Source organism: Gymnoscopelus microlampas (genome assembly GCF_963454915.1).
Source record: "Gymnoscopelus microlampas genome assembly, chromosome: 11".
Lineage (NCBI taxonomy): Eukaryota > Metazoa > Chordata > Actinopteri > Myctophiformes > Myctophidae > Gymnoscopelus > Gymnoscopelus microlampas.
The window spans coordinates 20,244,598-20,270,403 of NC_139948.1; the positions used below are offsets into that span (position 1 = coordinate 20,244,598).

The following is a 25,806-nucleotide window of genomic DNA, read 5'->3' on the forward strand; positions in this document are numbered from 1 at the left end:
TGGACAGAGCTACACGTCGCTAGCAGCAGGTGCGTGACGCAAATCAGAGAGCGAAATAGAACGGGGAAGATGCGATAGGAAACTGTAATTTACCTTTATTTATCGGTAAAGAAGCGAAAAATACCACATCTCGTTAAGATACAATGATGACACGGTGAGTATTGCTAGCATCATGCTATCGCACTAATATGCATTCAATATTCAATGCAGGGTTGCTAGCAGATGTTAGCATCTGTGGCTAACAGCTGATTTTTCGTTGTCAACAATACTGTGATGATATCGATACCTTACATATTATGTATATTATTATATACTATTAATATTATATTATTACACTATTATTATTATTATTATTATTATTATTATTATATGAATAATATCAATACTAATAATATAAATATATACTATACTTTGTAATTATTTAATTAAAACAAACAACTTGGATGAATTGCAACCGGCATGCATTAAATAGTTATTATCTTCTTTTTCTAGTCGCATTATAATTATGCCAGAAAATGTCATCATTCACATACATAATTAGGGCTTCCCTGCCATGACACTTACGTGTCATTACATTACAATAGGCTTTACAGTAAGTAACGACTTCAGGTTGTCAGAGGGGCCCATCATCCATCTCACATATACTAAGTGTCATAAAGTGAACTGTAACTGTGTGACATGTGGAAAGTATATATTGTGTGTGTGTGTGTGTGTGTGTGTGTGTGTGTGTGTGTGTGTGTGTGTGTGTGTGTGTGTGGGGGGGGGGGGTAAATATACCCTTATTTTCTTTAGCTTAAAAGTTTGGGAACCAGTGCTCTAGGGCAAATGTTTGCAAGCCATTGTACCACACCCTGTATGCTGCCAGGTGCCAAAGCTTAATCACCTGTTGCAGCTTCCACAAGTTGGAACTTTATAGCAGCTTACTGATGCCAACCTGTTGTTGCATAGTACAGACTATGCAGCGTAATGCTGACTGAAAGCCAAATGTAGGCAGTTTTAAGTAATTGGAAAAGCTTTGCCCTGCAGTTCCACACATTTAATTTTGGGAAGCTGTGGCATTAACGGTGTTACCCAATATTTTCTTATTTGCTGGCATTCTTCTCTTCACCGCAGTAGCACATGTCTCTGTGTGAATTACTCTTGTCTGTAAAAGTGTGTGTGTGTGTGTGTGTGTGTGTGTGTGTGTGTGTGAGAGACTCAGTCAAAGTGTTCTATTGATCATTATTCAGGGAAAGGCCCTCAGTTCTGCATGGCAGAGCTTTCTCTGATATGTGGCTGCACAAGAGGGAAACATGAGTCATCGTTGACGTCGTCACAGTGAGGGCCATCTGAAGGAACAGCTGGCATGGGATTGGTTTGGGAGCAAACACATTAGTGTTTTGTTTATGCACACAGACGAATACAGACACCCTGGAGAATCTTGACACCATAACACTCTTCCCATTTTATCATAAATAGTGACTGAGTGTTTTTTTTTTTGCCATCTGAAGGAAATGTCACACAAATAAACATCCACACTCCCTGCCTACACACTGGGATGTCTTGAGCTTTGTTTAATGGCAGTAGGGTGTTGGCCAGCATGTGCAAACATGGGTCACCCGAGTCTCACCTGAGCAATGGACCAAACCCTCTTTGTGGTCATGCAACAAGGAGGTGGGCACTTTTCCTTATCGTAAACACACGGTCTGCCACAAAGTCAACAGGCGGTGTTTGATTCGTGGGTTTGTGACACAGTGGCCCCATTTAGAGCTGTTTCATCTTACTATATATTCCTATTGTTTGTCGTAGATATCATTAATGTGAATTATATTTGCTCTTTGCTTTAAAATACGGTATGTCAATTTCTCTGGTATACACACATTGATATCAGTTTCTCCTTCCCCCTACTATGTCAGACTGCTGTATGTAAGTCTTGGCGAGCCCTGAGGTCCATAGGGCAGGAGCCTATCTCCTGTGTCCTTAGCGTGAGGTTGCTTGATGTACAAGTACACCCCCTGGACATGATGCTAGTATGTCACAGGGACTTACCCCAATCCAACCCTTGATGCTGACTGAGTGCCATGCAGGCATTGGGTCCCAGTTTTAGATTCTTTGGTATGACCCGGCCGGGGATCCCCAACCTCCCAGTCTCAGGGTGGACAGTCTAACCACAAGGCCACTGAACTGGTCAGACTGCTGTGCTTGCTTTTAAAGATGGTTGTCTTGCTTTTAAAGATGGTTGTCTATCTGTAGTATGTGTAGCGTAACTGTATAACTGTGTTTGTGGTTTGAGGATAATCCTGGATGTCCTCTTTGTGCCCATGCTCTTGCCTAGACTTGTCCTCATGTGGGAATTTGTTTTGGAGAAAGTACTTCTGGGTGAAGAGCTGTCTTCACCACGTCTTTTGGACAACAACAGCGCAGCCAATGGCAGCAGTGTTGTCCAGACAAAATGTCAAGATAATTTGTTGGATCAGGGTTCGGGAGGTTTTCTGTCATCTTGACTTCCTTGGCAGCTGATTACGCTGTTGGCTGATTATGCCTCAGAATCCCCGCTCACCTCACCGGCTTCACTTAGGGCAGAGCTGTGAGCCGGCTGGAAGTCCTCCAAGCCTCAAATTGATTTCCCATCTCTCTTCAAAGTCCCAAATTCCTCTTCAGAGATACCGCAAGCCTGCTGCTGGAATGAATCACTCCTAGGCGAGGCTGTCCGCCTGCTGGCGAGCTGCTTTGGCATGCTAAGATTATAATGCCATTGTGGCTGCCTGTGTATGTTTGTGTGTGTGTTATTTATCAGTCAGTGCACAGCATGCCCTGCTAACGGTGTCCCCTGTTGCTGTATTGTGAGCTTTTCTTGACATAGCTGCACTCCTGCTGTTGTATTCTGTTGAGGGGAGGGGGAGGCAGGTGGTCTGAGAATCCTTTTGCTGTGACATTGTTGCCATGGAGATTGAAATGAATGAATGAGTATATTTGACGATTAAAGCCAACGTATATAACACTGCACTGCAGCCAATGCATACATTAAGCCTCACAGTGAGGAAGTAAGGATGGAAATACAATAAAGCCCAAGGGCTTATTTAGATTGTGGGTCCTCTAGTCTGTAACCACAAGATAAACACAACAATAACAAGACGGCAAGCAACGACAATACACATAGTAGTTATGTCAGTTTTGTCATGTTGCACACAACATGCTTTCTTGGTCGTAGACCATTTCTAACTTAATTGAATAATGCTACATGCTATGTCTTTAAGGCCACTTATACTCTGTGAAACACTCAATTTAATATCTTTGCACAGTTTATTCCACTGCTGTACCAGAGATGTTTTTGTCTATTAGGCTATTTAATCAAAAGCATATGAAGTCTGTAGAGCTTTGCGTGTCTCTTATTAGTGCAATAATTATGTTTTTTGGTATCATATTTGTAACATTTGTAATTGAGCAGCATCTTAGGTTATTTTTCTAACACCAACCAGTTTTTAAAATGTGCAGCAAATGTCTCATCAACAGAGCTATGTTAAATGTGAGTGATTTCATCAGTGTCCAATTTTGGGTAATAATAGTGACTGGCTACTATTCAGCTGTGTGTGTGTGTGTGTGTGTGTGTGTGTGTGTGTGTGTGTGTGTGTGTGTGTGTGTGTGTGTGTGTGTGTGTGTGTGTGTGTGTGTGTGTGTGTGTGTGTGTGTCAGCCTAAGTTTGCACAAATACTCAAGTCATGCATCCAAAGCAATGCACCTTATGCAACATACTGTTTCACTTGAGGTTCACAAATGGCATAATACCAGCCACCGTTGCCAGGGGACAGCTCGAGCTAGACCTTTTATTGTCGTAGTAATAACAGAAGACGATTCGTTCAGGAGGCTTGTAAATGGCTCTGTACGTTTTATGAGACTGCAGAGACAGCATTGAGTGTGTTAGTACGTCATTATCCCCCTCACCACTGCAAATCAATCATCCGGTGGTGACCAACTGAACTGTAGGGCTCCATGGTCATTTTGGCCACAGAAATGATGGTGACTAAAATGCTTGCTACACTTACAATGCTTGCTAGTACACAAGACTATTTCAGGCAAGCTGTAATATAAATAATATATTATTGTCAAACTCTGAGCACTAACCTCTATTTAGTGTTACATCACCACAGGGCCATTTGGCAGCAACGTATCAGGTCTTTGCACTGTATTGTTGCATATATTCTATATGGAATGGCATGCACCAACATGAGAATAAAACATAGCTTAAGGTTGTAAGTTATTAAATACATTTGTTAGGGGTGTGTGTGTGTGTGTGTGTGTGTGTGTGTGTGTGTGTGTGTGTGTGTGTGTGTGTGTGTGTGTGTGTGTGTGTGTGTGTGTGTGTGTGTGTGTGTGTGTGTGTGGACTTTATGGCTTTATATTTTAGAAATGTAGACCTGTGTGTTTGCTTATAGCTGACAACATAGGCAATTCAAAAGTGACGTTTCATGTCCTTGGCCACCATGAATTCAAGTAGCCACTAGCCAGCTCACTTGTTTTTGCAAATCTGGAAATGTTTATTTCTGCTCTAAGCCATTGACCATAAGCGTATATCTATTCAACAAGAACGGCTGTTGTCAAAATTGTATGCAGTCAAATTATTTTATATTTTTCATTGACCTGACCAGTGACCACCCCATTCACATTTCAGCCCTGATAAGAAAATGTTCTGGACCTCAAGTCTAGTTTTGTTAACAAAGAAAGCTAGCTTGTCTGAATTTTCACCCCTCGTATCATGCACTTTGTTGACCCTCCAGTCAGTGCATAATGTATAGCCTACAGTGTTCCATGTATCTGCATGTCCATTGTCCATTACTGTATATTCACACTTGGTGACGCATGTTTCTGTGTCCCTTTTCCCACTGCCATTCTCTCTTCATTACTATGCATGGATCATCATGTTGCCCTGGCAGACACCTTGTAAATGCATTGCTGGCATCTAAAGTAGGATCACTTCTCAGATTTCTCTGAGATTTCCCCAAAGCGACTGGCTTGGACAACATTTAAAGATGAGGAGTACACACTCTATGATGGATGTAATTAAAGCTGCACGATGTCATTTTCCTCTTCTACCCCGGATTTGAACCCGGTTTCCTGCTCACGTGTTGACATTTTGTATTTTTGATCCAATAGAGCCTGCCTGCTTGCTCAGGGGATACATTGAATCTTGACCTTAAGGTCAGGACCTTCCTGTGTCTAGGTGACTGTGAGTCAGACATGACCTTTGACACAATCTAAATGTCTTAATAAGAGCAGGGAGACAAAATACAACCACCCCCCCAATTGTATAAGTTATATTGTATTAACATACTCTACCATACAGATTGGACAAAACTACATTTTATTCATTAAAAAAAGATTACATAGTGCCACTTTAAACTCAAGAGCTATTGAAAAATTATCCCAGCAACTGACAACTATTACAGTAAGCCCAGTAAATTAAAATGTCCATGGTGGAAAACAAACCAACTCACGCTGAAGCTGTGGTAACTGGTAAACAGGTTTATTTCTGTGTTGGGAAGTGGCTTAGATGTAAACTTTTATGATTAGATAAACATCCATGAGAAACACTTGTGTGTTTGTCCAACCTCTAAGTCTAAGACAACCCAAGAATTGTTGCCCTAAGTTCTTCCACAACAAGGAACCTGTTATTCACTTGTCAGGCAAGACACCGAATGTGCTTCCTGCCCATTGAATACTGGTGAGCAGTACTAATAGCTTTAATAACACAGTCTGAAGTGAGCCTTTTCAAAAGGCTTTAGGCTGTTTAGTAAATTGACAAGGGATCTTGAGTTTCCAATTGCAGGTGTTCTGCAATTGGAAAAATACACAGATCAGGATTCAGGAGGGAGTTTTGGGTTTTAAGCTTCTGTCAGTCATTACATATTACTATGGCTCATTTATTTGGACTTTCCCCACAAATGTTCCCATGCTACTTCCGTGAGCCGTGTCATGAGTTAAGCCTGGAAGAGCCAAGACAAAGAATTAGTTTGTGTTGCATACAGTATGTGAAACAATGTAAAAATAGGCCTAAAGGCATACTAAATCCTTTATTAGTTTAGCCTAGATCTGTGATCTAATCAGGGAAACTGAACAAACAAGAACATGGGGCATTCCGTAGAAATAAGAATGCAGCCTAATGAAACTGAAAGAAATTTGTTTTCCAGAATAATACTTTCCTCCTTTAGTTCCTATCTTTTTACTCGTCTAATTAAATTATTCTGTTTACTCGTCTAATTACATTTTTCTGTTACAAGTCTAATTACATTTTTCTTTCTAGGGATGTTAGTTTCTATTTTATAAGACACATTTAAAAATGCAACTTTGATATGCGTTAAGTGAAACAGTTAGCCTACTGCTGCTGTACAGACTCTCCCCTCATTATCTGTACAGTTATTTCTCTGTCTTTGTGTGTTTCCTCTTGTCCTGAGTTCAACTCTGTAGGGAACATAGCTACCATGTCTTATCTCCAGAAATGCAGTTCAAGTGGAGTGTTGGTCTTTTTTATTTTTGTGTTTTCAATTTATTTTCGGGGTATTCCGTCATTAGGTGAGGGATACTTCTATTTGCTGAATGGATGCATGTTATCAAAACATGCAATCAACCCGTCAAGCAGGATTTAACAAAGTCTTTCAGTGTGTCAACTTGGACATCGTCAACCTAGCCAGGTCATGCCAGGAGCTGACAAACCAGCACTCATCTGTGTATTTCCCCCTCGTCCACTCTTTTCTGTCTCTATACAGAGCTGCTCCTATCTGTTGACCTCCTTACTCCAGAGCGGCCACACTCTCTCTGTACAGCCGCCGTTCCCTCTGCCTCCCAACAGCATGTCAGGTAAGAGTCTAGCCGTCTATAACAATAAGAGGGTCAGTCTATGTGCTGTGAGTTATCCCACAAACCGTTGGACAAATTTCTTGTGCACACTGCCAGTTGGCCGTAGAAGTCAATCGAACTAGAAAGAATGCAAGCAAGCACAACTCTGTCACAAATAATCAACTTTTTTACAGAGTGCACATCTCCGAAGAGTGCACAAGTGTGTGTGCTTTTATTCAGATAAGGCACAACAGGTAAAACAAACGTGTTTCAGCCGAAGCCATCCTCAGAGCGATAAACATGATGATTATCACGCTGAGGAAGGCTTTGGCGTTTGCAGGCTTCGGCCCAAACGCATTTGTGGTTTCCCCTGCCTTATATGAATAAAAGTACCTGAATGCACACTAACGTGAGTGCTGGCATTCTGTTGCTGACTGGTTTTCTTTACCTGTTTTATACTTATTGAAATATTTAACTTAAAATGTGTAATGGATGTCAATTGAGTGCTGATTAGGCTGAAACCGCGGCCAAATTTGGAGTCATACATCTGATGACTGATGTCACAGGCTGGAGTTCCAAATTGGAGCCACGCCATTCCCATGTGGATCCCGAGATCCACATGATACGTTTTTCTCCAGTTGTTCCTAGTAAATCAGAAGTAAAAACGGTTGTATGCTTAATTTCTAGCACAGTCATCAGCTCTCTTTCGCTCTCTTCTACCTTTACAACTGCTTTGCTCTTTAAGTGAAAATCCACCTTTTAATAAAAGAGAATTTGCAAACAATATGACATACTGTGTGTGTATGTGTGTGTGTCACTTCTGTGTATACCGTATCTCAAGTCTCATTGGCCTTTGCTCCTCCAGGTAGCTACACTCCGGCCCCTGGGGGCCCCTTCTCAGCCCTCACCCCCAGCATGTGGCCCCAGGACATCTTGGCCAAGTACCACCAGGTGAGGCTGGGATTTCTTTTGTGTGGTGTGGCCTTTCACACCAAGCATTATAACTATATCATTCACCATTGTTGTTATTGTTGTGGTGTGGACTCTGCCATACACTTGTTTTGATGATATCGTTATAGTGCATGGTGTGGGTGGGCCATTACACACTAATCTACAGGATTTAACTTTTAATTGTCTCCGCCAGCCTGAAGGCGTGGCAGAGACTACGTTTTGGTCCCTGTCTATCCGTCCGTCTGTGTACAGCTTATCTCCAGCTCCGTTGGAACCGGTCAGCGTGAAACTGTGCATGCACACTCTCTGGAGGCCAGTGCAGAACCTCTGCCCCACATTTTTCACATTGGCCTATTACAGCGCCACCAGGAGGCTGTTTAAAAAAAAAAAAAAAGATATTACTTTGATATATAATGGGTTTGGTCCAAACATCACGCAAATCGGTACACATTACGTCTATAGTCATGTGATCAAGACGGATCTGTCCGATTCTTCATATTCCATCCTGATTGGCTAAGATTACCTTCTACTACCTGGCCTGGCGGAGACCTGTGCTCCTAGGAGCACATTTTTCTAGTTTTATTTTATTTACACGCTAATCAACTGCTGCATTTGAGTCGCTTCCTCAGGCTTCAGCCAAATGGTCTTTTTTGTGTGTGCTATTTTATGTGTAGCAACTGAAGGTTTTCCTGTCTACTTTGTGCAATAATTCTTACCTACAAGTCAAAAGGCCATGATAAGATGGAATTATGTAACCGATTCTCATCCCTCACTGCTGTGGACAATCGGTTTTGATGCTTTGGCTTTAAACTGCCATTTCTGCTTTATGTTGTTTATACGGTACACGACTAAACATCACAACATTTCATAGTTTCTCCTTGAGCTTTGCTACAGTATGTCTTCAGTTGTCACAGTATGATGTAGATCTTGTGCATGGTAACTGGTGGCTCTCAAGAGCTGCCATGGACATTTTCAGCAGGGCTTTTCTCATGCAATATCGCAGTATTTGGCCAGATAGGGCTTTTTGAAAGTGGTATATTTTTTTTGTGCTACAGAAGGATCCCGAGGAGGAACCACAATTCCATTATGACGAATTTGGCTTCAAAACGGACATTGAAGGTAAAGCACACACACACACACACACACACACACACACACACACACACACACACACACACACACACACACACACACACACAATGCTTTCACTCAATTTCCCGCCATGGCTAATATTATCTTTCACGTTATGGGGTACATCAACACGGTACCTTTTGGCATGTGTGAATAATGTGTTACATGCGACCCGGAGTCCCATGGCTGAAATTCAATTGAGCCATTTCTCAAGATGACTCTTGCTGATAGACATCTTCTGTGTTCAACAAGGGCAGCGATGATACACTACCTACCGCCTTTTCGCAGTGTGACAGTGATTTAGAGCAGTGATTCTCAACCTGTGAGGATAATATAATATTCATATAAAAAAAAACATAGTGTTGTGTAAAAAAATGTCATAGCATTTTTTCTTTAAAACCTTGACACATGTGTTTTCATTGTGATAACGATAAATAGGAACATAAAGTATACTACATTGGTTCCATTGATCCAAGCTGGAACGCAATAGATGATTTATCATTAAAATAAACATGCTCTGAAAATGCACCCATCTGACCACTTAAGTTAAGTGGTCAGATGCGTGGGCCGCAAAACACTTTCAAGGTTTTCAAGTGGGCTCTGATCCAGAAAAGGTTGAGAACCACCGATTTAGAGAGTTGATTTTATAAGCTTGGGTAATTGTCTGACAGCTGATCAGTGGCTTTTATATGTGCTATTTAAGATTTATGACGACATATGTAAATACAGCTGTTTACTGTGTACTCAACTGTTTATCTTATTCACTCAGGAAAGATGATCCTTTTTGCCAATCTCTTTGATTTGTCATTGCTTAAAAACTCCTGCCTTTCCACATCCATCAGTTTCAAAGCTTAGCTCAGCTGGGTACATTTATGGAGTCATGTCGAGACAGCAAAAATATGTTTATCTCCTTTGTGGGTCTCTCTTGAGTGATTATACTCTTATGGTTACACATATATTTATATATTGCTTATATCTTGCTTATGTTTTAGGTTATGTCAGTATATGTTTGTAAATATATATTTGAACCCAATTGTAAAAAAAACACATATACATACTGTATGTTTCTCTCTTTCCATGTGCGTGTCAGATGGTGATGTGCATAGGGGATGGCTGGCCGCCGATGGCTCGCCGCAGCGCGAGGACCCCCAGCAGCGTCTGCGCTGGCAGGCCCACCTGGAGTTCACCCACAATCACGCAGTGGGTGACCTCACCTGGGAGCTCATCGCCCCTGTCCTGCCGCGCTCTGACCGTCTGCGCTCGCTGGTGCTCGGTGGCATACCACACAGCATGAGGCCGCAGGTGGGTTCATTCAGACACAGCAGGATAGAGCTGCTTAGTAGGGCAAGGCCCTGAGTATTTTGACACCGAGAACGCAGACTAATTTCTTTACATCTCTGGATTGACCTCACCACCATCTTTGCTTGGACCCCAATTGTTCTCCCTGCTAGTTATGGATGCGACTGTCTGGGGCTCTGCAGAAGAAAAGGACCTCTGAGATTTCTTACAGAGAGATCATCAAGAACAGCTCCAACGATGACACCACAACAGCCAAACAGGTAGGTCTCTCACACGCACGCACACGCACGCACACACACACACACACACACACACACACACACACACACACAGTTTATATAAAGAGCTATAGGATCTTGTAGTAGCAGAAACTCACAAGCTGACTTTGACATTCGTGGTTGCAGTAAACATTTCCATGGTTACAGAAAGCTTCACCAATCGGAGATTTCGCTTTTGCACATGGGATTGTGGGTAGTGTAGTACGTCTTCATGACTTGGTTGATCTCATACAGACTTGTGGCTTCTAAGGTGTATATAACATGATTTCACAATCTCTTAGGTAAGTGTACATTGGATGGTTATAACATTATGCCTAATAATCCTCTTAAACAGAATATGAAAGGGATTTTCACTTCAGGCAACTCACTGTTGAGCTCTATTGCAATTTAGCTACATAAGGAACTTATGTGTTGGAAGGAATTTTTATGAGGGCTAACATTAATTAGTGGTATTTATTAGGCCGATAGGAGCTGATTTGTCAGAGCTCCAAATTTACCAGGTCTCCTTAGACGTTTGCGAGGCTCTATGAGCCACATGGATTCCATAATCCTCAATCCACAGTTAACCACTTACTTAAACCCTCTACTCTTAGTAAAAACAGACCTGAGTTGCAACTGTACTGGGACAGCTTTTTTCTCTCTACACCAAATGTCTTCACCAAAATTAGATCTACAAGCTTGCCTTGTACATCCGCTAGTTTTGGCTAATGTTCCCCCAGAATATGGATGCTGGGGTTTAAGCGGTTAAATGTCGGCTGCAGCCTAAGCCCAGTAATAATATCTAGAGAGGTAGATGGTAGTAATGAAACAAAAATGTCAGCTGGAAAGAGGTAAGAGATAAAGCGCTAACCTGCACATATCATATTAGTAATACAAGCCCAAATCTCTTTAAGCCACAATTAATTGAAATGGCGTTGGAAACACTCTGGAAATTAGATCTGCAATATCAAGAAGCTGACATTAATGCATAGGCATGCAATATTGCTAGAGCGTTGAAATGGTAAAAAAAAAAAATCACAATTCATTATTGACCAAAGCAACGTGTGCATCTTTGATATATTTCTGTGACTCCTGTCCGTCTAAACAAGTCAAAACACATTCCATATAACAGCCTAACAAATCAACACTGGCCAAACAAAACATTATAGAGTTTCGACCGGAGGACAACTTGCAGAATTTAAGTGACTTTTTTGGACATGTGGTCAACCTGGGTTACACCATGTTTCTGATAGGTTGCCCACTTGAGTGTTGTCAGACAGCAAGTAATATTAGTTCACGTTGCCTTTATGTTGTCTGCTTGTTCTTGACAATCAGCTGGGAGCACCCTCTTTTGGATATAACGGTATTGACCCGATTTGACATCACATTGTCATGTGTCATTTTCGAATCTATGCAAAACACAAAAACAACTGAGCTCAGTAGACGGCCCCAGTGATTATGAGTTCTCCTTTTTTCGTATTCTTCCTCTCTTTCTTTCTGTATTATATCTCTCCCTTTCCTATAGTTGGTGCCTGCAGTTTTCAACTATCTGATGTTGTTTTTGTTGGTTTGTTCTTTCCCTCTCTGTCGTCGTTCCCTCCTCAGATAGAGAAGGACCTGTTGCGGACAATGCCGTCCAATGCATGTTTCTGCAGCATGACCAGTGTGGGCGTGCCCAGGTTGAGGCGGGTTCTCAGAGGCCTGGCGTGGCTCTATCCAGACATAGGCTACTGTCAGGGCACTGGCATGGTGAGGACTGACCACACAATCTTAATGGGCCACGTATGGGTCACGTACTTTCAAACGGCATCCTATCATTCTGTTGTGCAGAGAACACATACAATTTTAAATACATAGTGTTAATCTGTTTTATATCTCTCTAACTCTGTCTGTCTGTCTGTCAGGTGGTGTCATGTCTGCTGCTCTTCCTCGAGGAGGAGGATGTGATGTGGATGATGTGTGCGCTGATCGAAGACCTCCTGCCCCCTGCCTACTTCTCGTCCACCCTGCTGGGCGTGCAGACAGACCAGAGGGTCCTGCGGCAGCTCATTGTGCAGTACCTGCCCGCCCTTGACCGCCTCCTGCAGGAGCACGACATCGGTAAGGGGCGGGGTGTTGAGCAGCCAGAAGGATGTAAGGAAGCTCATCTCACAGTACCGGTCTGACCCCAGGACTATCATGCAGGAATATCATGTTTTATTTTATTAAAATTTTCGCAGTTTTGTGCTTTACACATACAGGACAGGGTGATAATGTTAAAGTTTAGGATTGAGTTTAAGATTTTATGTAAGGGGCAGCCAATGATGGGAGTAGACATTGGCTTCATCTTGGCAGGGCACACACCAGAAGCTCTGTTACACACACCAGGGCTCCTAACGTGTGTGGTATATTAGATGATACAGTAAGTGTCTTGGTTTAGGCCATTATTATCCAATCAAGTTCCACTGAAGGGGGGGATTGATGTAATCACCTTGTTAGCGTGTTTGCCTGGAGTTAAAAGCCTACATATGCTCAACCCCCGGTACATGATTGGAGACCACTGGTTAGTGGTTAAACCTTTAGATGTGTATTGGGGACTGATTACTGGCATACAGACCGACCGCAGAGAGATGAGCTAGAGGTGAAATTAGGGTAAAGGATATTTACTCAGCCTGGCTTTTCAGGAGATCACAGCTTGCTATATTCCACTCACATCTCCCTACTTGCCTACTTACCTCTCTCTCTCTCTCTCTCTCATATGCTTCCACAGAACTGTCACTGATCACCCTGCATTGGTTCCTGACATCATTTGCCAGTGTGGTGGACATCCGTCTGCTGTTAAGGATCTGGGACCTGCTGTTCTACCAGGGCTCCCTGGTGCTCTTCCAGGTCACGTTGGGCATGCTCAAGATCAAGGTGTGCTTGCGTAACATCACCACACTCGATTGTTGACAGGCTGATTCCAGAGGCTCTGACTACTATCTGGAAAACTAATTATAATAATATGGACCACACTCACATTTTTTTTGTCACTGTACATTTGCACACAAATGTGTCCTCTTTTCCATTCTAGCTATTAGGACTAGTGGGCGCTATTGGGACAGCTCCCGTTTCTCAGATTGCCTCTCTACCCATTCTGCTATGGCCGCCCTCCACAACAAGCTTGTAGCCCCTCAACGGGTCAAATGGACTGTGAAATAAAACAAAAGTCCTTGAAGTGCACTACAAATCCTACATGAACCACTAAGCTCTCAACTAGCAGACAGGAAACCGCTGTGTTCGCTTGCTGTCACTCTGCTTGATCATCAATTTACAGCTTCCATTATGTACTGTTCTCTATTTACTCCCACAAAATCCTTACAGGATCGTATTACTGGGGGACCTCGGGTAATGTCATTTTCACCGTTGATCAATGTCATTTGATTGTTACCTCTGTTTTTCAGCTAACTGCCACATCCCCTATCCATTTTAATACCATGCAGATCGACAGTCTGTAATTAGAAATCATTTTGTGTGAAAAGGCCCTGAATCATTTTGAGGTGTAAAGATAATAGATTTATGTCGTTTGGAGAAAGAGAGAGAGAACAAGAAATAAAGAGTTGTGGTTTTCACACTCAAAGCAGTTACTGGCAAAATAATTAAATAGGGCTATTAAATAGGGCCCTTTGGGGGTCCCCGGACCCCACTTGGAGAACCAGTGCTTTGGCTTGCACTAATTGGTCTGCCCTTGGGTTATGAAGTTAAATATACCGAGAAGTAATAAGAAGAAATAAATAAGACATGTAACCGTGTTGTCACTGTGTTTCCCTCTCTGCATCGTTGTGCACCTCTTTTTGCTTATTCTTTCACGTTGGACCTTACTGCTACAAATGTAAACTCTGCATTTAACATTTAATTGTTGTTTTCGCAAGAATACAGTAATACAGTTTGGAACTGCTCACGAGTAGATGAAGCAGCCTAAGATATTTCCCTAGAGAGGCTACAAAGCTTTCTAATAATACTGTGTAACATTATTTCACCATGTATACAATATAACATAATGTCCGTCTATATGAATATATAAGTAATGACGCTCCCTAGGCCTGTCTTATTACATAATCATCTAATCGCAATTATTTTAGATAATCGCAATTTTTTCATAATCGTTTCCATGTTCAAAATAATATAAAAAGAAATATAAAATTATTAAATATGTCAATAATTTCAATTTCAAAGTTATTTGTCATATTTGCCCTGAGCAATTTTTTATTAGGAAGCCTGAAAGGCAAATTGATTCTTTCTTTCTTCACATGTTCAAATGTTCAACGCCAAACACACAATTAAAACGTTAATCGTAATTATTTGTGTGACAATTAATTGTCAACTTAAATTAGTAATTGTGACAGCCCTAACCGTCCCCCCCTGCCTCCGCTCAGGAGGAAGAGCTGGTAGCATCAGAGAACTCGGCGTCCATCTTCAACACACTGTCGGACCTGCCCAGCCAGCTGAGAGACGGGCCTGCGGTGCTGGGCGAGGCCATGAGGCTTGCGGGGTCGCTGTCCCAGGAAACCCTTGAGGCTCACCGCCACAAGCACCAGGCCTACATCCTCAACGAGCAGGCGCAGCTCGGCAACGGAAACAACGGGACCATCAACGCCAACCTCAACAAGGTCAGCCACTGTTGTCAACAGGAAGTTGGAGCTCTTGAACCCCAACTATTCTCGTTGCAACGCATTGTGAGCTTAACCCAATAAGACCTGAGGCCGATTCAAAAAAAATATTCTAAATCCTAACAGTTTATTGAAGAAAATATAAAATATAAAAAATACATCCAAATATTTTGTTCCATGGACCCCCAGAAGCAGATTGGAGTTACAAATGTTCGCTTTAAAAATATATATATTCAAAGATTTGCACAAGTTTTCATGATTTTTCAAAAATAGAAGATCTACAAGCTCATAGCCACGCTATAAGCTTGTATATCTGCTATTTTTTAATAGCCAAAGAAATCTAAAATGACACAGTTGCGTTTCCGGATTGAATGGGTTAAAGATCTGCTATTTCTGGTGTGAAGAGATTTGGTGTAGAAGGAAGAGCAGACCAAGTAAAGAGCCAACTCAGGTCCGTTTCACCAAGTTATGTGGTTAAAATATGCATACATGCATGTAGATGGTCATTTTGTCCTTAAAGTCCAGCCATCATTTTCTCTTAATTCCTCATTATCTTTGTGTTCTTGTTCAAGGACTCTGTGTATCTTGGGCATATTCTATATTCCAGGTTGCCATTGTGCATAATGTTTTGTAAATGCATTTGCCCTGGGGGTAGAAAAAGTAAGCATAAAAGAACCACATATGACAAATTATTTATGAAACGTTTTTGACAAATACATGCGTCACGTACGCAGGTGGTCCGGAGACAGTCCCTGCGAAGGAAGTCCACCCTCAGCTCCCTGCTGTTCGGCGAAGACGAGGCCGAGGCCCTCAAGTCCAAGAACATCAAACAGACGGAGCTGGTGGCCGCCCTCCGGGAGGCCATCGGAAGCACCGCCGAGCACTTCAACTGTCTGGACCCGCGCCACTGCAACACTGTGAGTCCATGGCCGCACGGCGCACGCTTCTTAACCATTTTAAGCCCTATATACTGTACTAATTCAACAAAAAGGCATTACATCACGATGTGCTGTGAGCTTTAAGATCTGCTATTTTCATTCATATTTTCTTTTGTTTTTTTTTACACATTTTCTTTTATTTGCCCAAAATAGGGACATCAAGGTTAATACATTATTTTCTTTATTTTGTATTTATTGTGGTATTATCAAACATATCAGACAGTGTGCACTTCCCAAAATGAGAGTGCATGTATTTAATTCAGCGTGACCAAAAGCAGGGATAAAACATATTGCCACCGGCGATAAAAATTAATGACTGCGGGGGGTATCAAAAGCAGAGCCATGTATTGCCTCTGCACTGCTCACACACGCCATCATTCAGCTGCCGAGCAGATAGCTGAGTTACATCTACAGCCCAACAGGCATTTCTTTTTTACGGCTTGGAGTTTATGCTCCGTCTCCTAGGAGTTGGAAGCAATCAGTGAGTCATTCTAATGCGGCAGAGTGCAAGGTGGAATGGAGTTGACTATATATAATGGCACGATCAAGCCCCACAGCCTCCCTCAGCTGTTTGTTACAGTATATGTATGAATTCATTAGAGAGCGTCGATCCTGCAGTTTAGCCGCTCTGACGTATGTGTAGTTAACCCCCTGTGTGATCATGGGTTTATGACTAGAACCGTCACCAGTTGGGAAAGGCCTTATGTACAGTAAGGAATTATAAACCCCACAAATTAGCCCCAGTGGAACTGCTCACTGGCCAGCTGTAGAAGATCACTGTGGTCAGAATGGATATCTCCCATGTTTAAATGTGTGTGTGTATAAGTGAGAGGTGTACAGCAGGGTAATAATTAATTACTATAGATGTTTAACACTATTCAATCTACATGCAACTTTTCTTTGTAAAGAAAATGTTATTTTGACCAGTCTGTATCCCTTAATCCCAGGACATGACAAGTTACAGATTGCAGCTCTAAACAAGCTATATCATTTTAAATCTAGAATCTCTAGCCTTATTATTTAATATAGCCATAATTGCCATCATACAGATTCAGAGAATGAGTTAGTTGGCTTGCTACCGTAGCTAACCTGGATCTTTAGCTACAGATAATGAAATCTAAATAAATCTATCTAATCTAAAAGAATCTGTCTAATCTAACTAAATCTATTCTATACATTATAAATCACACTTTCCTCTAACATCACTGTCACTTGGGTTATGATTTACCAAATAGTTGGCCTCGCAATATATGCTGTTCAGCTAGTTTCAGTCTGTTAAGAATAGTGGTCTAGTGGCTTCAACCTTAGACTTTCTATTCTGTTACATTTATTAGCTTTTCCTAATAAAGTTGTTTTTGTTTTGTCAAGCGACTTTGAGTACTCAGAAAAGCGCTTTATAAATTGTATGTATTATTATTAATATTATTATTATTACACTGTCCATTCAGTCTTTATTAATGATCAATGGACTTTGGACTCTCTCTGTCTCTGTCACAGGGTCCTGTGACTCCTGACTACTCCATGGAGAGCCACCAGCGGGACCACGAGAACTTCCTGGTGGTGTCGCGTAACCGACGGCGACGGGCCAAGGCCCTGCTGGACTTCGAGCGTCATGACGACGACGAGCTGGGCTTCAGGAAGAATGACATCATCACCGTGAGTGACAACTCATTCAACACACACACACACACACACACACACACACACACACACACACACACACACACACACACACACACACACACACACACACACACACACACACACACACACACACACCCCCTTTAACTCAAAATCCTAAATCTCTTTGTTGTGTTCTATTTCAGCTCATCTCACAGAAGGATGAACACTGCTGGGTGGGAGAGCTCAATGGCCTTAGAGGTAACAATTGTCCCAATGAACACACACACATGCCACTACACCACCAGTGGTCCCTGAACCTGAGTACTGATATAAATTCACACAGCTGTGTGTGTGTGTGTGTGTGTGTGTGTGTGTGTGTGTGTGTGTGTGTGTGTGTGTGTGTGTGTGTGTGTGTGTGTGTGTGTGTGTGTGTATGATGATCTTGTGTGCCCACAGGTTGGTTTCCAGCCAAGTTTGTGGAGATCCTTGATGAAAGGAGCAAAGAGGTATGTGATATTTTTGGACAGTGCTTGAAGTGGGTGGGGGGGAAATGGAAGCTTACAGGTTTGTATCTCCGGCGTCCATTTAGTTCCAATTATCGATTGGTCCACTTTGTTTCCAGTACTCGTTGGCAGGTGATGACTCTGTGACAGAGGCAGTTAATGACCTGGCCAGAGGAACCCTTTGTCCTGCCCTCAAGGCCATCTTCCTGCACGGCCTCAAGAAGCCATCCATCCTGGGGGGGCCCTGCCACCCCTGGCTCTTCATAGAGGAGGTAAGACAAATGGATGCCCCCCATTCCACAAGGGCAGGTTCTAGCTCACTGTTTCCCAAACAGTGGGTCAGGACGCATGTTTGGGTCGCAGACCAATGTTTATGGGTCAGGAGTAAATCTTTTTTTCATTTCCTAGATTTAGTTTTATTATTTTTCAAAATAATGTCATAAATAAATACCAAAAATCTTAAGAAATCCCATGAATTTGAAAACAAATATTTAAGAAGTAGTGAAAATAGCTGCTATTTTCACTAGTTTGGGTCCAGGACAAACGTCTACTTTCTGTTCTGGGTCTTGAGCTACAGAGTTTGGAAACCACTGTTCTAGCTTGTATGGCACCTGGGCGAAGAACCTGGTCAATACAATCACAGAAAACCTTTATGATGGCAACCTCAATGAAAGTTTAAGCAAATCATTAAAGGTAGGGTAAGTGATACTTTTTGGGTTTAAACTAAACGTTTTTTTATTTGTTTTGTTTATGTTAAAGATCTATATTCAGAATTCAGATAGTAATCATTGCTATAGAGTGTTTGTCAGTAACAGGGGTCTCTCAGTCTCTCCACCTCTTTAATAAACAACATACATTTCAAGTGGGTTGCCAATTTCAGCCAATCAGGAGAGCGTACTAATTGACCAGCTTCAATTTTATAGTGTTCCAGTTTACATTTTGTCTTCTCATTTCTTTGTGTCATTACCAATTTCACTTCTTTATCCTATAATCCTGTATGAGCTCTCTATCTTGATTAAATTGGTATCCTGGGCTGAAAATGCATTTTCTGTTTACTAGAGCTGGAGAGACAGGGAGACAGACCCCTGTCAATGAATACACACTCAATGATTACTATCAGAATATAGAGCTATTCAACACTTATTTTAACTAAAAAAAACACTTACTCTACCTTTTAATGTGCTAGTTGGGTGATAATCATTATTTTGCTGCAATACCGGTACATAATATTATACTCAAACATCAATCAGCACCCTAGAAATGTATGCCTAGAAATACCACATGCACAAGGTTGGAAGATGAGTGGCATTGTTAACTCATGTTAGTAACATTTTACTCCTTCCAATAAAGAAGAATCATTTAGGTTCTCCTCTCAGTCAACGTGCGTTGTGCTTTCTGGTCTTCTCTCAGGCGGCCAGCAGGGAGGTGGAGAGGGACTTCAACTCTGTCTACTCCAGACTGGTGCTGTGTAAAACCTACAGGTAACCTCACACCCGCTCTGACTCGCATACACTCAATCTGGTTTTACACTTGGTTGCACGCCTTGTCGCCCTCAAACAATAACAGATCTACAAGCTTCACGCATCACGCTGCGACACATTGTGAGCTTGTAGATTGGCTACTTTAGGCACGCAATGACACCCATCCACTGCTAAGTTTAACTCAGGCTTCAGGCAAATACTCACTCATCATTAAATGATGAGTGACATGACGGGAACACAGGAGAGCAGAACATTTTTTCTGCTCTCCGTGTTCCTGTCATAATGAATGATTCCATCTCTGTTCTTTCTGCAGGTTGGATGAAGATGGGAAGGTGCTGACACCAGAGGAGTTACTCTACAGAGTGAGTATTGGTAAAAGCTTAGATTACTTCATCTGTCAACTCAATATGAGTTGTATTGTAAAGTCCACAGTAAAGCAAAAAAAAAGTTGAATGGACATGCTGACTGAGCTTTTATCCAAGTCTGGGACACAAGGCCTGTCAAAATAGTAGTGTGTTGTCAGTAGCCTGTGATTGAGCGCCCTCTGTCTGCCCTTTCAGGCGGTGCAGTCGGTGAATATGAGTCACGACACGGCTCACGCCCAGATGGACGTCAAGTTCCGCTCACTCATCTGTGTGGGCCTCAAGTGAGTTCAACCCCCCTCACTCACACACACACACGTACATTTGAATGCTGTTATTTGAATCTTCCAAGTAAATTATTCAGCATAACATTCAAATGCAAAGGTCCAACATACATTACAAACTGGTACAAAACGTATATGCTTTTCCACACAGCCTGGCCACATACTGAATAGACCCGTTTCACAGCAGACATTTAAACACAGCTTAAGGTAATAAACATTAATTGTGTGCTGTGCTTCAGTTGGGTGTTTTACTGTATGCCAGCTGTACTGTTAAAAATGACATCTGGCACCCACAAACCGCTACATGAAACAGACTCGAGGCTAATCATAATGTTATTACCTTCAGCTGTGTTTACCCGTCAAAATGTCAGCCATGAAAAATAGTTTGTTAGGGCTGAGATTTAACAGAAACAGATTTGTTTTGCGGAGGGTGGGAGATCTCAAGTGTTTACAAATCACATAAGTTTGCATGAACTATCTAGAACCAAAACTCTGTGTGTTCTTAACCTCATAGCTAGAGTTGAGACAACAAGTGATCAATATGCCGTTTGTTAATGTGGAAAATGTGGGAAACCCCCCACGGAACTCATTTGCTTAGAAACGAGGCAAACATGCAAATGCACCAAAGCACACTGTTCTCTCCCTCTGCTGACTCGTGCACCTCAACCCCATCCCCCAATGTGACCCCTCCAGCGAGCAGGTGCTCCACCTGTGGCTGGAGGTGCTGTGCTCCAGCATGGCGGCCGTGGAGAAGTGGTATCACCCGTGGTCCTTCCTCCGCAGCCCAGGCTGGGTGCAGATCAAGTGTGAGCTCAGGTAAAAAAGAAAAAACACGCATGCACATATATAAGCTGCTGTTTTATTATTTTTATATATTCAAAATAAATTGTAGCGTCACTGAAGAAGAAGGAAATTGAAATTTCAACTTTGGTATTTTTTACCATAGATAAACCATACCAAAGTCACAGTGAAAGTAATGCAAGTAATGCATCAATATGTACATTTTGAATGAACCAAGGGTGTATTGTAGTTGTAGACTGAGGTGTGCTCCAGCCCAATGTTACAGGTTTGAATCGGGCTGAATGAGATATGTTTGCTTATCATTGCCCAATGTCTAGGTTAGTCATATTCCGTCAGTTACAGCAGATAAGTGGTTAAAGCGTCTAAACTATGTCCGTTGTGTTGCTGCTGTGTCCTCAGGGTCCTGTCCAAGTTTGCCTTCAGTCTATCCCAAGACTGTGAGCTGCCTGACAAGAAGGAGGTGAGCCCAGATGATCTTGCGCACGCACACACGCCTACGTTTGGTAGATACGAAGCATGAATAAATGTGTGGCTCTACTGTTTCAGAGGTCTGCTGGTCTGAAAGCAGAGGTTGTGGACGTGCTGGTTGAACATCACCTGTTTAGTTGGGATCTCTAGGTGAAATGGTCACAGCTACAGGTCAGACTGACAGTACATAGCTGTAGCTGCTATCTAAAGCTGCCTCATTAGTCTTTTTATTAGTCGACCTATACCAGTGTTTCCCAAACGTATCCTTTATCCCATTTCAACCTTTACCGTCTGGCGATGCGAAACTAGTCCTAGTCAGACCGCAAGACGTTTGAAAGGCAGATATGGTCTTATTACACTTAGAAACACGAATCCTCTCCTGCCCTGCGATCTCAGTGGTCTCTTTTAGAGCAGACGTCTTTGGAGGGATTCATAGTTTTAGAAAGGTTCAGCCGTGCATTAGAGTTGAGGGTGTGTGTGGTGATAGTGATGCCTCTCAACTGTGTGAATTCTCTCCTTCCTTTGTTCTCCATCAGCCTCTTTTATACAGCGACCCTGCAATACTGACGTAAAGACGATCTGCTGCCATAATTAACCACTTAAACCCTATATATTTCCACCAGGGCTCTATACTTGGTCCGCTCTTTTTTTCCCCATCCACAGCAAATCCCTTCACTGAAAATAGTTATTTTTGAGAAACATTCGGCCTGGAATAGGGACCCTAGGGTTCATGTAGTTAAGATGACAGCTGTAAGGTGTGGTGCATGGATGTGATTAAAAAAGGTGTGTGTGTTTGCCTTGAGAGAGATGAAGGGGAGTTTTGCATACATGTGTATATATGGGGGGGAGCGAAGCCACAACCCCTTTTTTCTTATTTCTATTCATGTTCTCTTCTTGAACATACCATGCACACTGTGTGAGAGAAAGAGAGGGACAATGGTGATGTATAACGTTACAATGGTGGATTTGTGCGAGCAACATAATTTGTGTGATTAGAACTACTGAAGGGGAGAAATTGAAGAGAAACAGGGAGCTGTGTGAGGCAGAAAGGGAACCAAACACCCTTGTAACCACCATGCCTGCTGTCTCTTTTACACAGATGTCAATTTGTCTCTCTGTGACTTCGGAACAATAGTACCCTCCATTCCATGTCCGTATCTTTTATGTAGAACAGCAAGGCGGTATAACGGCACAACATTCCCTGCCTTGAACAGGCTGTGTAAAAGAGGCTATGGTTGACTTGACCACAGCTCCTGTTGACTATCCCTCCTCCCATGTCCCCACTTTACCTCTTTGCTGTTGGTTCAGCTCTAGCATTGCCAGACAATCTGAGATCTGGTGGTCTTGTGCCCTTTAAATTCAATGTACCGTAGTTGCTAAAACTGGGAAAACCATTTGCAGATTAAAAACCATTTGGAGATTAAAAACCATTTGGAGATTAAAAAATAAATAAAAGAACTGCATTGCAGAACCAATCCAAAGACAATAGGTTGGTCTTCACTTTGGGGTGGCGATGTGATTGGTTTGCAAAGCAGGAGGTCTGTTAACGGCCGTTCTCACGTCTGTTCTAGCAACTACACAGGCAGACATTTATAATTGGCTGACGATGACAGTAGTTTTCCTTCTTTTTATGCATGAGACAATCGTTTCAGTTTACAATGAAGTAACTTAACAAAATCTCCACTCAAAAACGTAAAAAAAAAAATGTAAGTACTGTCTGTCCCAGCAGCCTCTGTTCGATGGCCCTTACCAAGTAGTTGGTTGTCTATTATTCTACACCATGGCACAGACAAGTTACAACCCATCCCTCCCTTCCATTTTGGATTAGCAGGTACGTAAATACCCTTGTGTCATTCTAACACCTCTTTACTCTTTGTTTCCCCTCTAGGAGAAGGAGCAGAGGCCATTGAAGGAGGGGGTGCAGGACATGCTGGTGAAGCATCACCTCTTCAGCTGGGACATTGACGGCTAGGCACACAAACAAACACACACAGTACACGCATAGACAGATATACCTCCATCCCTAATCCCTAATGCTCATATCCTTAAAACCCTTGCCACTCCCGTCAGTGACCGCATCGCTGTAGGCCTACATGCTCAATGCCATTCTACAGACATGGTGACGTGTGGTCAGCCTGTGAAAGTACTGTAGCACCCCCTGCAGCATAGACTTATGCTCTGTGTTGCAGCTACTGTCCACTGGTCAAAGTTATTTATTTTTTACCGTGCTCATTTATTCATACTAAGCTGGCAGGGATTTTGGGTTGCTTCTTTTAACATTAGACAGCGACTCGGACCACATTGGAAATTACAATACCTCTGAGGTTGTTTTTTTTTTTTTTGCAACGTTCCTCTGGTTTGCATGGACTGCAGTGTGCGCTTTGGTGTTTGGTTTCGCTTAGAGCCAGTGTGCAAGTCTTCACTACATAGTAAAAACTATACTAATTCGTATAGATAGTACTGCTTACACAACATGGTCTGTTCCATGGGAATGCAACATTCTGCAGTCAATCAGGAAGTATTTCTTTTCAGTAGGAACTAACCACTAAGGGCCGTCCGCCTTCCATGCACATTCATGTGTGCATGTGCAGTGAGGGATCGAGCAGTATAGGTCATTTTCTTGAACCGCCTTTGTCTATATGTAGCTGAAAGTAGGGCACCGAGTTTGTGTCCGGAGACACTTGGCCTTTGACTTAGTCCTAAATTCCACGTTGACCCATGAATTTCCAAATGTAGTAGAACAGAACATTCCAAACCATGGAGCAAGTGTATACAGCTCCAAGATGTTCTCAATGTTAAAGAGGGAACGACACACTCCTTCCCACTGGAAGCACCGACGAGTGCTGCTGCGTTTTATTGTTGACACACATGCCAAGTAAAAGCCTTTCCCTAGTTGTATTGGTATGTGTGTGTGTTAAATGACAACTGAGCTATGGTAGTAAACACTAGAGCAATGGCAGTAAACACTACTGTACAGTATGTACACATGTATGACATTTATGAACTGTAAATGTCACAGCCACCACTTGAGTGTTCTGAGATCTCCTTTTTGTCATTAAGTCAGGCAAAGTAAGGCAGAAATGTTACATTAATGTATATGTTGAATGATGTTTCAGTACATAGCCAAAGTGTACTCTCTGATGCAGACAAACAAGGACACCGTTTTTTATTTTCATGTTTCCCCCCAGAATTTGTCTTAGCAGAGGTGCTAGGAAAAAGTACAGCAGATTTATACTTGGATGCGGCGGTGTCGTGCACCAAATATAGCAGATCTACAAACTCACAATGTGTTGTGTATAATAACATATTTGTAGTACTGCACCCTGTGCTCCAGCAATCCAAATGAGCCTTCATGTATTTTGCTGTATAATTTATGACCAAATACCCAAATTAGAAAATTCTGATTTAGAGTTATTCTATATACCCACGCGTTCTTGGTCATCCCTGTGTTTACATGGACTTTCAAACAGACCCCAGCTAATACCCCAAACCAACTTTAATTGGTTAGAATGGACCGGATAGAGTTCACTCTCACATCTAGCCACCTAAAACCTGGGTGTTTCACGAACTACCAATTTTTCCACACTCATTTTCGGACTATTCCATGGCGCAATAGCCTTGATTAATATCTATCGGTATTCAAATGTTACTTTAATTTGTTAAAAAGCTGTTTCTAAATATCAGAGGTCTTATTTTGGTCCATTGCTCTAGCTACCAATCTGAGCTCATGTCGGAAAATGTGTTTGTAACTAAAGACTTCAAAGGCAATTAGTTCCACCAGCGGCTAAGCTTGACACGAGATACTTTGAGTGTGCCATCGAAAGGTTAGCAACAAATTACCATGACATTTCCAAAGGTTTGTTTTTGTGTATATATTTTATATAATAACTTTTCCACGGTAGGAAAATGCATTTGTTAATTTAGTTTTGTTTTTTTACTATGTAAGTATAAATCAGATTATATCAACTGTCAGAAAACGTCAGTTGAAAGATTATATTGATCTCTATTCACAAGGTGAAAAAGGTGTTTATCCAACCAACAAATGTCACTTGTCACTCCTGTTAATGTACTATTATGGAAAGATTTAGGAAAGTGCTATATTTCTGGACCTAAAGAATCACATTGTATGTACAGTATACTGTATTAAACTACTATAAAGATTATGAACTTATTGACAGAGACACGTGCCCTTTGTCCCCTATTATTTTACGAACGTCTATGCTTTCTCACTGGCAAAGAAAAACATGCAGTACTTGTATTATTCAGATGG

The 25,806-nt window shown here is 42.0% G+C and overlaps 2 protein-coding genes across 2 annotated transcripts in view; both read left to right on the forward strand.

Annotated features, from left to right (window-relative positions):
• On the forward strand, positions 1-25,695 carry sgsm3 (small G protein signaling modulator 3). The gene is made up of 21 exons (XM_084070918.1): positions 1-154; positions 6,741-6,831; positions 7,676-7,761; positions 8,817-8,880; positions 9,983-10,194; positions 10,344-10,451; positions 12,054-12,197; positions 12,353-12,548; positions 13,198-13,343; positions 14,843-15,076; positions 15,811-15,993; positions 17,512-17,670; positions 17,841-17,895; positions 18,094-18,143; positions 18,260-18,412; positions 19,551-19,621; positions 19,935-19,983; positions 20,182-20,267; positions 20,961-21,083; positions 21,468-21,528; positions 23,425-25,695. Exons 2-21 carry the CDS (start codon positions 6,825-6,827, stop codon positions 23,506-23,508), a joined length of 2,271 nt encoding a protein of 756 aa, XP_083927044.1. The 5' UTR covers positions 1-154; positions 6,741-6,824; the 3' UTR covers positions 23,509-25,695.
• lgals2a (lectin, galactoside-binding, soluble, 2a) overlaps positions 1-25,806 on the forward strand; it is a 170,250-nt gene that overhangs the window by 106,311 nt on the left and 38,133 nt on the right. The gene's annotated exons all lie outside the window — the stretch shown is intronic.

What these genes read in the sequence shown, in the direction of transcription:
- sgsm3 (XM_084070918.1), top strand. An exon ending in ACCCGCGCCACTGCAACACT is followed by an intron (nt 15,994 to 17,511) that starts GTGAGTCCATGG and finishes TCTCTGTCACAG; the next exon opens with GGTCCTGTGACTCCTGACTA. An exon ending in CAGAGGAGTTACTCTACAGA is followed by an intron (nt 19,984 to 20,181) that starts GTGAGTATTGGT and finishes CTGCCCTTTCAG; the next exon opens with GCGGTGCAGTCGGTGAATAT.